General features: G+C 43.0%; 1 protein-coding gene across 1 annotated transcript; it reads right to left on the reverse strand.

Moving 5' to 3' along the window:
- Positions 1–1,271: 1,271 nt before the first annotated feature.
- On the reverse strand, positions 1,272–9,193 carry mylk4b (myosin light chain kinase family, member 4b). The gene is made up of 13 exons (XM_030049753.1): positions 8,678–9,193; positions 6,772–6,871; positions 6,081–6,504; positions 5,692–5,900; positions 5,183–5,288; positions 4,547–4,640; positions 3,845–3,954; positions 3,603–3,744; positions 3,117–3,187; positions 2,878–3,006; positions 2,549–2,780; positions 2,341–2,389; positions 1,272–1,333 (listed from the first exon to the last, which is right to left on the reverse strand). Exons 1-12 carry the CDS (start codon positions 9,191–9,193, stop codon positions 2,345–2,347), a joined length of 2,178 nt encoding a protein of 725 aa, XP_029905613.1. The 3' UTR covers positions 1,272–1,333; positions 2,341–2,344.
- Between the last annotated feature and the right edge of the window lie 991 nt (positions 9,194–10,184).

Raw genomic sequence — 10,184 nt, forward strand, 5'->3', positions numbered from 1 at the left:
TGTCAGTTTTGCTCCAAGGAAATCTGTCTGCCTGCCTGTACAGAAGAATAGCCATGAATGAATCAACGAACTACATAACAAATTTATTCTTAGTATGATTTACTTTATTTATGTCTTCATTTGTTTACTACAATTAGTCTTGTTGCATCATTACACAAGAAAACTTGAAAAAAAAAAAAGTATCATAAATTCAAATAAACAAGTATCCAAAATCACAAAGCTTTTTCATTGTCAAAGGGTAAAAGGAGATCAAACCGCAATAGGTAACAAATGTGTGACTAGGAGTCATCCGACCTCCAACAGCTTATGAACGATTGCACAGAACAACATCTTCTACACTCTGTTGTTAACTCACTGTCAAACCAAACTGTGCATTAACACATGCCTTAACGAACTCAATTGCTGTTTGTCTCTCCTCAAAACACGTCTTGGTAAAGCTTTGCGCTTCAAGTACAGTCTGGTGTTGAACCAGTATAACACATGAACATAAGAACCAATTTCAGTCATAAACATTGAATCATAGGTAGTGTTCTGTTGTTCGTGATGCCTTCATGGAAGGTGAGAGGGCTACTCCAAACTGCCGAAGCAAAGGCAAGCTAGCGGCACGCATGCATACAGAAGGCAATGCAGGCTGCAATGAAAAATGTGCCAGCAATCGGGCCAAATACGGCTAGAGGCAAGAACTAGGGAAGCATCCTGTCAATGAGATATTCTTTGTTTTTTGGATTGAATGAAAGTATGCAGGGTTTTGTGCTTTTGACTATGTACAAAAAACTTATCAGTCCAGCTTTAACCAACTCTTGATGGAAACCAAGTTCAAAATCTATTTTGCACATTAGACTAGAAGAAAGAGTAATACATTTATAAGACTTACAAGATTTATGAGAAATTTGTATTCACAAAAATATATCATTTAAACCATAGCTTTTGAAATCGTACATTTCGTTGAAAGATTGGTTGCTGATTCTCAGAGAAATAAACATAAAGTGCAAAGCATGCAACAAACTGGGGCAACATGAATGAAACTGATCATTTTTAGGTTGACCTGGTCACTCTTTTGCCTTGGCAGGTAATTCACGTGCCATAAAGATATCACTGAGGTATTGTGCTACACAAGTAAAGTAACCCTTCTAGCAGGCAGTCTGTGCTGCAGAGCGAGGGGTGATGGCACTCTACATCAGGACAGAACTATGGGCTGTGGTGCTAAGCTAATGTGAGGGTGCAAGGCAGAGAGTAGTTTTCCAGTAGCCATATAGGTACAGCAGCATTGGTCCAGTGTTGGGCACCAAGGCCCCGTGCTGTCAAAAGACGCGCTGAGGGCCTCACAGTCCTTCTGCAAGAGAAACAGGGTGGAAAGAGAAGAGGCAGGTGTGAATTAAAATAGTGAGTGGTTGGGTGGGGACGTCACTGAGAAGGTATTTAGGTGAGAAAATAGAGTAAGCAATAAACAATACACTACAGAAACTCTCCAAGTCATTTAGTCCCAAATTCAGTAATTCCCCTTTTCTTAAAACAGGTGAAAAAAAAAATCTGCTAGTGGGATGAGATAATCCCACTTGTTTCAAATGCCATCAAACTTGCTTCCAGTATTTTCTTGAATCAGCTGTCATTTTATTGATGATCAACCTTCTTCTGCCTTGTTTAAACATTGTGGAATTGTCCCACTCCAGTGGCAGATTTTTATAATCTCTTTAAAGAAAGATGAAATTTTAAGATTTAAGATGGAACTAAGTGGCCTGGTAAGATGGAGATTTTTGTATTTATGTATGAATCGCATTTATTCCAAGATATATAGGATTTAAATAAAGATATAGCACAAAGCTGTGTCCACATATTGAACATAGTGATACACTGGCATATCGACACCCAATGGCAGAATGACTAGCTACATATGAACAGACAGGCAACTCAAAAGATTAATCTTCATACTGTGGGGCAAATGTTTTCTTCCAGCATATCACCATAACTATCATAACAGACTGAGATCGATGCTTTAGAGCAGTGGTTCTCAATATAGAGTCGAGGGACCCTCGGGGGTCCTTAAGGGGGGCTCCAATGTGTCCCCAGAAGAACAGGGAATATTTTAATATCACTGTTAATTAGATGACTAGAAGTTAGCCCAATTAGACTCTTCACTGTTAATCTGCCAATATAGACAGTTACGGAATAACTAAATCTTATCAGATGGGGATCCCTGAGACTACATCTTATCAAATACAGGTCTGCAGCCTGATGTGTATCAGTTTGGGGATCCTTTGCACCAAAAAGATTGAGAACCACTGCTTTAGACTGAGAAATTCATTGGTAAATGTGTTGTTGTCTGGCAGATACTGCTCTTACCTGTCTAGCTCTCTGGAGGAGGGGCATGTGTGGAGTGGCACTTGTTTTTCTGTGATGACAGAGAATCCGCTCAATTAGTACATTTTTTGTGCAAATTGGTTTGTGTGTGGATACACTGCCACCTTTTTAAAACCGATTATGAAAAACCTTGAAATGTTTGAAAGAAAACTCCACTGACACAAATGGTGTTGGAGAATATAGGCTGTACCTTCTGATGTAGCTGATAGTGCAGGCTGGGGTCTGACAGCCAGGGGTGTCTGAGAGATTCAGATGCGCTCATTCTCCAGCTCTTACTCTTCACCAGCAGACGGGTGATGAAGTCTTTGGCCTCCTCAGAGATGTCTAAAAACTCCTCCTCCTCAAAGTTCCACTGGCAGGCCAGAATATTGTTCAGCGTCTCGTTGTCGTCGTCCCCCAGGAACGGAGACAAGCCACTCAGCCTGGATGGAGAGGACACAGGTGAGGGATACCACTTGCTGTGTGCTTACGCATCTGCATGTGTTTGCATTGGTGTGTCTGTGTGTGTTTATGACTCACAGCATGTAAGTGATGACACCCAGGCTCCACATGTCCGTGGGGAATGAAACAAACTCATAGTTGATGACCTCCGGAGCCAAAAACTCAGGTGTTCCAAAGTTGACTCTCAGCTTCTCCCTCGGTTTATACCTATAAAGAAAAAGAGAGAAATGCAGAACCATTAGAAACATATGGCTGAATGAAGTCCAATTGTAAAAGATGAAGAGACAGAAACAAAGCTATTCATGTACAGATTTTACCTCCTGGCCAGCCCAAAGTCAATGATTTTGATCTTGTTAGTAGCTCTGCTGACACAGAGAATGTTCTCCGGCTGAAAGAGGGCACAAAGTGACATGTTAGGACCATAGTCAATGGTAACCATTAGGGATGCATATAGATGAATACAGTTTGCTGAGGCTCATACCAATATCTGGTATCTGATATCCAATATCTTGTAACCAATAACGGCAAATATCAATTTCAATATGCATTTTTTGTAAGAATTATAATACAAATGCTGTTTTAAGTAACATATTACTACAAAAAAGGTCACACAAAGCCCCTTTGAATTTAATTTAAGTGAACTGAATATATCAGTAGATCTATCGTAGGTCAATCGGTAGATCAGACAATATATCGGTTCATCCCTTTTAACCACATAAATAAAACACAATTATGTGACTGTCAAGAACAAATCTAGAATGTACTGAAAGTCAGAAAATGACACAAAAATAAGGGAACCTAACCTTGAGGTCAAGATGCAGGATGTACATCTTGTGCATGTACTGCAACCCCTCACAGATCTGGCGTATAAAGAGCACCGTGTCCAGCTCTGTCAGGTTGTAGTTCTCATCGATGATGCGGTCAAACAGCTCCCCTCCGTCCACGCTGAAGAACAAAAGGAGAGCAAACACAGTCACAGCCTGGAATAGCTTTTGACTCTGCACTATCAACACCCATGCAAACACATACATATATGGTAACTTACTACTCCATGACTAGGATGATGTCATGGCGCGACTCGAAGGCGGCGTAGAGCTGGATGAGGTTGGCGTGGTTCAGCTGGTTCATCACTTGGATCTCATTCTTTACCACTTCCTGAAAGACAGATAGACCAGTGCAGAAATCAGTGGAGCACATACATGGTGACAAACACACACATGTTAGAAGAAATGCAGACAGACCACTAGCCAGCCAGATAAAGTGACTGTTGGACAGACTTTTGAAGATTGTGGATTTATAGTTACAGGTAAACAGAGATGTTGACCAGACAAGATGCAGACATACAGACGGGCCGATCAGTGACAGCAACATGACCCAGCTGAGGCTTTGCTGAGCTTTGGTTGGCTTTTGGTTGGCGATGAGCCTTCTGAGTATCTCAGATGATAATGTAACCACAGAGCTATGCTCGGACATCTGACCTCGATCTCATCCCACATCACTCTCGGATGACCAAAACCAAGAAGGATGAGGATGACGATGAGACTGATGAATTGCTCCATGTGCACGCTCTGGGTCAGTACGCTATGTCTATTTTTAAAATGCAATTCTTTATGGTGCTTTGCAATGGTAAAAGTACCCATTCGTTTGACCATGCGGATGAATTTGGCTTCTCAGTGAACTCTACGGCTGGACACCTATTAAAGAGTTGCTTTCATATCCAACATTCATTGGAAGGTCATCACTGTACCTTCTCTTTCTGGCTCCTGGCTTTGATGATCTTGGCAGCCAGGGTCAGACCAGACGAGTTCTCCACACACTTGTGGACTTGTCCAAAACGTCCCCTTGTGAAAGCAAATCAAACACACCGATGGGTCAAACACATAAATGCTAGGGGGTAGAGCAAGCAAAGATACCATTACCTCCCCCTGGATATTGAATTTTAGATTCATCAAGAACCACTCTCTCTCTCTCACACACACACACACAACATAACAATAAGCCCCCTCAGTTAAAAGGATTATGCGCTGTGTCATCATGTAAGTTATTTGAGAGATGTGCTTGCGTGCTGAGGGGTAATCTCCAGTTTGAGAGGCAGGATTTAACGTTACATAAATGCCACCCGAGGCTCACAAACATCTGCCCTTGAGAGGGGAATAAAAAGGGAGTGGAAAAAACTGCTACTTTGCCCCTTCACAGGGTATAAGATCCCCACTTATTTCATTAGGGAAGGCCAGTGAGTCTTAGAGTGTGTGTCTTTGTGTGTTTGTCTATAAGAGGCTTTCATAAAAAAAAAAAAAAAGAAACTGAATTAGTGTGTTGCTCTGGATCCTGGGCTTTCAATGGTTCTGTGTATGTGCATGTGTATGTTGAGGCTGTTACTTACCCCCCCAGGACCTCATCTCGGTTGATGGTGTAAAAGGTGGCTATCTGGTGGGGTTTGGGAGTCACAATGCGGTGGTCAAAAGGGGCTGAAGGTGGGGGGGATGAGTCTGAAGAAAAGACAGAGAATCTCAAAAAGATGACAAAACTGAGAGAAAGAAATGAATAATGTTGAGAGGTTCACACGTCCATAAAATATAGGGAGGGCGGCAGAGACTGCGGGAGAGGCCTCAGTCTCCAGAAACCAAGTGGTTTGAAATCGCGGCATGCCAACAACTCATTATCGACTTTGGCAGCTGTGCCAGCTGTCACGTCAGTGACGCATGAACATGCATGGTGTTATGTTATGTCACTTGTTCTGCTTTACAGGCTGAGGAACAAAAAGTCAAATGTCACCGTCAAACAATGGGGTCGAGTCACTGTGGAAAACCTGCTGCCCCATAATGACTTTTTACATGCACTCATTCCAAACTGCATTTTTCTTGGATCACCACAGAAAACTTCATGTCTCACCAATAACGTATTGCTTCACTGCTGGATCTCCCTCTTCTGTCACTTCTGTCTTCACTTCTTCTGATGGGGAAGCCTGAGGCTCGGCTGCCTCTGCTATCCGTTCCTCTTTTCTGTCTTCCACTCGGCTCTTTTTGAGGTCATCCTTCACCAAGTCCTCCTCTGGGACACGACGTTTGCTGCAAGTGGCCACCTCACCAACCTCCTCACAGCTACACACACAAAGTTTACAAAAGACAAATGAAAATGAATAAAACATTAGTGTTCAGTAGATATGTGTAAAAAAAAAAAAAAAAAGAAAAACTACAGACAAAACATGATGACATTTTGCCATCCATTCTCTCCAGCTTTTGTCTATAGACAATCGACACTGAAATTAAAGTTGTGAGTACCTTTCCTGTGGTAGGGGACTGGTCTCGCAGGTCTGAGTGGGAATGTCTGCGATGGCATTGAGGACCTTTTCTGCCTCTCCCTCACCCCTCTTCACCTCTTCATCTTCCTCTTGTCCACTCTGCTCTGGACTGAACTCTCCTCCCTTGCCGTTAAATTTCTCCTCCTCTGCCTCAGGCTCTGAATCCTCAAACACTTCCCCCTCATCTTCCTCCTCTTTGTCCTTTGCTTTTGTCTTCCTCTCCTCTTCCTCTGGTTGCGTGGCAGAGGCGTGTGGTCCATCCATGATCAGCTTCATCAGCTCCCCTCCTCCTCCTCCTCCCTCTCCATTGCTCTGCTGGCCCTCAACCTCTGCGTTTCCATGGGAACGCTCCGCATTCTGCCTGTTGAGCTTTTCCACCTGCTCCTGCAGCACAGGTTCAGTGTCTGAAAAGAGACAAACAGAGAAGGGTTTATGGGCGAAATACATTGAAAAGTCACACGAAAAGTTCAAAATTTCATGTTTGAATGTGATGTGAAATATTCATGACCCTGACATACACAAAACCCACGCTTTATAGCTTTTTCTTTGACCTTTCTTCTTTTTCGGACAGTTTCACAGAGTTGAAAGACAGAGAAGATTGAGTGGTGTGGAATATAAAAAACGTCCCAGGCCATCCATCCAGGGGGAAAGTGCAAACCAGTGTTTGTGACTACCTGAGGTGTCAGGGGGCCTCCTCTTCTTCTGGGCTTTCAAGCCCTTCAGACTTAATTTGGCTTTATCCTTGTCATCTTTTGCTTTGTTGTCTCTTGCCTGGAAAAAACAAAGAGCAAACAGAACACACTTCATGTCTGAGCATACAGTGGAAATCAGATTTGTAAGACTACTAATGCACCAGAGTTGGAACCAGATATCCAATTCTAAACTTTGGCGCATTGTCTTGTGGCCTCACATTTCCAGTAATGCACCTTCACTGGTCATAAGAATCTGTGAAGGTAATATCACATGTCACATTATATAACACAGCTAGTTATGGAGCCAGGAGTCCCATTTCTAATGGCAACAGCATGTTCACATATTACAGTTCACAGAAAGAAATTCAAACAGCAGGTCAGTCAAAAGTGTTTGTTGCTGTTGCTATGGTTGCCACCATAACACAAGTATGCATTGCATGTTTTACTAGACAGATGCCTGCGCCACTAGAAAGAAGAGAAGTCTCATATCATCTCACTCTAGCAGACTACATCCCACATACACATATATAAATCAGCAAAATGTGATTGGGACTATAAATTAAGGGAATTATCTCACCCTGACTTCAAAAACTGTTATTGAGGGTGAAATACACTGCACACTACTAAGCAGCAGATTTGGACACAGGAGACCATCAGGAACACCCTGCTATCTCAATTATTCAACCTGTCTGACAAAAGGCCATCTGGAGTCATAAATCTGATATTATGGATGTTTACCTAACCGCACCTTCCATTCCGAAAGAGAGCCTCTGAATCAGCAGAATGCTAGGACATAAAATATCCCATTATTCATTTATGCCAGGCATACACACCCATACACACGCTGCGTACACATGGCAGTAAAAAGCACAACACAGTCCCAAGTACATACTTCATAGCAGTTTAAGGACCAAGAATAACTAACATGCATTAATGCAATGCAGGCTATGTGTGTATCTGCATACAAGGGCACCAGCCTGACTCATCAATCACTGTGGTAATGTCATTCACTGGGAAAAGACCAATCCTTCATATCAGACAGACACTGCTATATTGCGTATGTAGATATTTGGAAGCAGGTTCGGAGGCCAACACACTATTAATAAAGCCATGGTTTGGTAAGATAATCTGTCTGACTGCGAGTACATACAAAAGACACACAGAGCAAGAAGGAAACGCTTCAACAAAGCAGAAGTTCCTCCACTTCATTTGTTTCTACTGAAAAAAAAATGTGAATAATCAGTGTTTGCAATTTCTTTGCATGAAATAATTTCAGAACCAAGAAAAATGGGTAAATCGTTCTAGACAAAAAGATTAAAACAAAACAATACATACTAACATCAAAAATGTTTCATGTTTTACCCCTGAAACCCCCTAAAGGACTATCTATTTTTAGAGTAATTTGTTGTCGACAGCCATTTTTATTTTCATTGAGCATAGGTCACATACTGTACCAAGTCCTCTTGGAATGTCATTAGTAACCTTTCCAACAGCAGGAAATACATGGACTGCAGAGATCACAATGCAATTAGAGGTCTCACTATGTTGGGGTTAAGGGTGCAGCTGGTGTAACTGAACCAAGCACTGCACTGTGTCTTCTTCAAGGCACACTATTCTGGGGATGACTATGATGCTGCTAGAAACATGACTGGTACCACTTTGTGAATATACTTCTGAGAACAGAAAAAAATGTGCAGACAATCATGTCAATTTCTGTAATTTCTTCTTGCTTAATTTCTTCTTTCTTTTATTTCATAAGGTATTAAGGTTATTTGAATTTTATTTTAAGGTTATTTTTGTCTAATTCTTGCAGGAAAACACTGGATGCATGTAAAACCTCAGTTTTCGTTCATATAAAGCTCACCTTCCTGTTGGCTTTGTTCACTCTGCCGGCCTTGCTGCCAGGCTCTTTGAACAGCAGCTCCACCAGCCTGGAGCTCTTTACCACTTCCCCAATGAAGCTGATCACCTGCTGCATGCCCTCCACCAGCTTCTCAACACCTTCCAGCCTGCGCCCCTGATGCTCCACCTGCTCACTGGCCTCCTCCACCTCCACTCTTAGCTCCCTGCACACCGCCTCCACCTCCGAGCGTCGACCCCCTCTGCCCTCGGCCTGCATCAAGGCCAGATCTCGACCCACACCTCCCAGGTCCTCTGACAGACCATCCAGTCGGGTCAGGACAGTCTGCTGCATGTTGAGCAAACGCTCCATCTGACAGCTCAGGGAATCCATTTGGCTTTCCAGGCAGTGTAGGGCGGCATCGTGAGATGGAGCTGGGGAAGGAGAAGTGCGGGACCTGTCTGATCCACCAGGTGAAAGCCTCCTCCCACTCGGCTTCTGACCATGGAGAGGGTTTGGGTCGTAGACCTTGGCCAAAGAGTTGACCAAGCTGGAACTCATGACTGGTTTTGAATCACGGTTTTGGAAGCAACGATTGGCGGCAGAAGTGTGAACCCTCCTTCCTCATAAACAGCATACAGAAGAACTCTTCTCACCTCTTCACTTCAACATAGGGAGTCCCCTCTCTGTTGTTATTTTCCAGCCAGGACAGGAAGAGCAGAATCCCCTTTTCAGTCAGTGATAGAGTCCCTTCATTTTCATTCAGGCTCAGAGGAAATGACAGCGAAAATCATGTTACAAGACAAAGCTCCAGGCAGCAGCCACAGGATAAGAAGTGGACAGAGAACAAAGCTCAGCTGGCAGATCTCTCCCCCAACCAAGCACCACAGAGGGGAGATTTAAGAATAGCATACGGGTGTTCTCCAAATAAATGCGCAGCCCCCCATGCACGTCAGTGAGTGAGTGGCCAGTGATAAGGGCTCGGGGGTGCAGCTGGGGATTGATGGGGGTTTGTGGGGGTTGCTGCAGATTGCTGTGTGACATCTGAGACATTTCAAAAGGCCTTCAGTCAGGTGTCAGAATCCTAAGAATTTTCTATTGAAATATGATCCAGTAAAAGGCAAAACAAAAATAAACAAAAAGTTGCAAAGTATAACTAGACGCGGATACCAAACACATGATAGCTGACAATCACTTCAAAGAATGGAAAATCTCAAAATACGCACAGTATTATACAGTATGCATTTTTGGTCAAATTTCTGTGAGGAAGTGTATAGCTTTAACATTGTTCCGCTGTAGGAAAAAGGACAACAGGTGCAAGTGTATGTAAGGCCTCTAATACTTTATTAACCCCTCCAGACCCCTGTTGAAGACACCAGCATTGTGGATATTTCTAAACCCCTTCAAATGCCAAATGGTTCTCATAACCGACTTGTTTTCACCCAGCGGATGTGTCACCAGGACACACACATAATTGTTCCACTAATTTCCAGGGTCAGCTCTTTCTTGGAAAAACAATTTCTTCACTTGAGTCCCGCAAGTCTCGTTTTAA

Source organism: Myripristis murdjan, chromosome 4 (genome assembly GCF_902150065.1).
Source record: "Myripristis murdjan chromosome 4, fMyrMur1.1, whole genome shotgun sequence".
Lineage (NCBI taxonomy): Eukaryota > Metazoa > Chordata > Actinopteri > Holocentriformes > Holocentridae > Myripristis > Myripristis murdjan.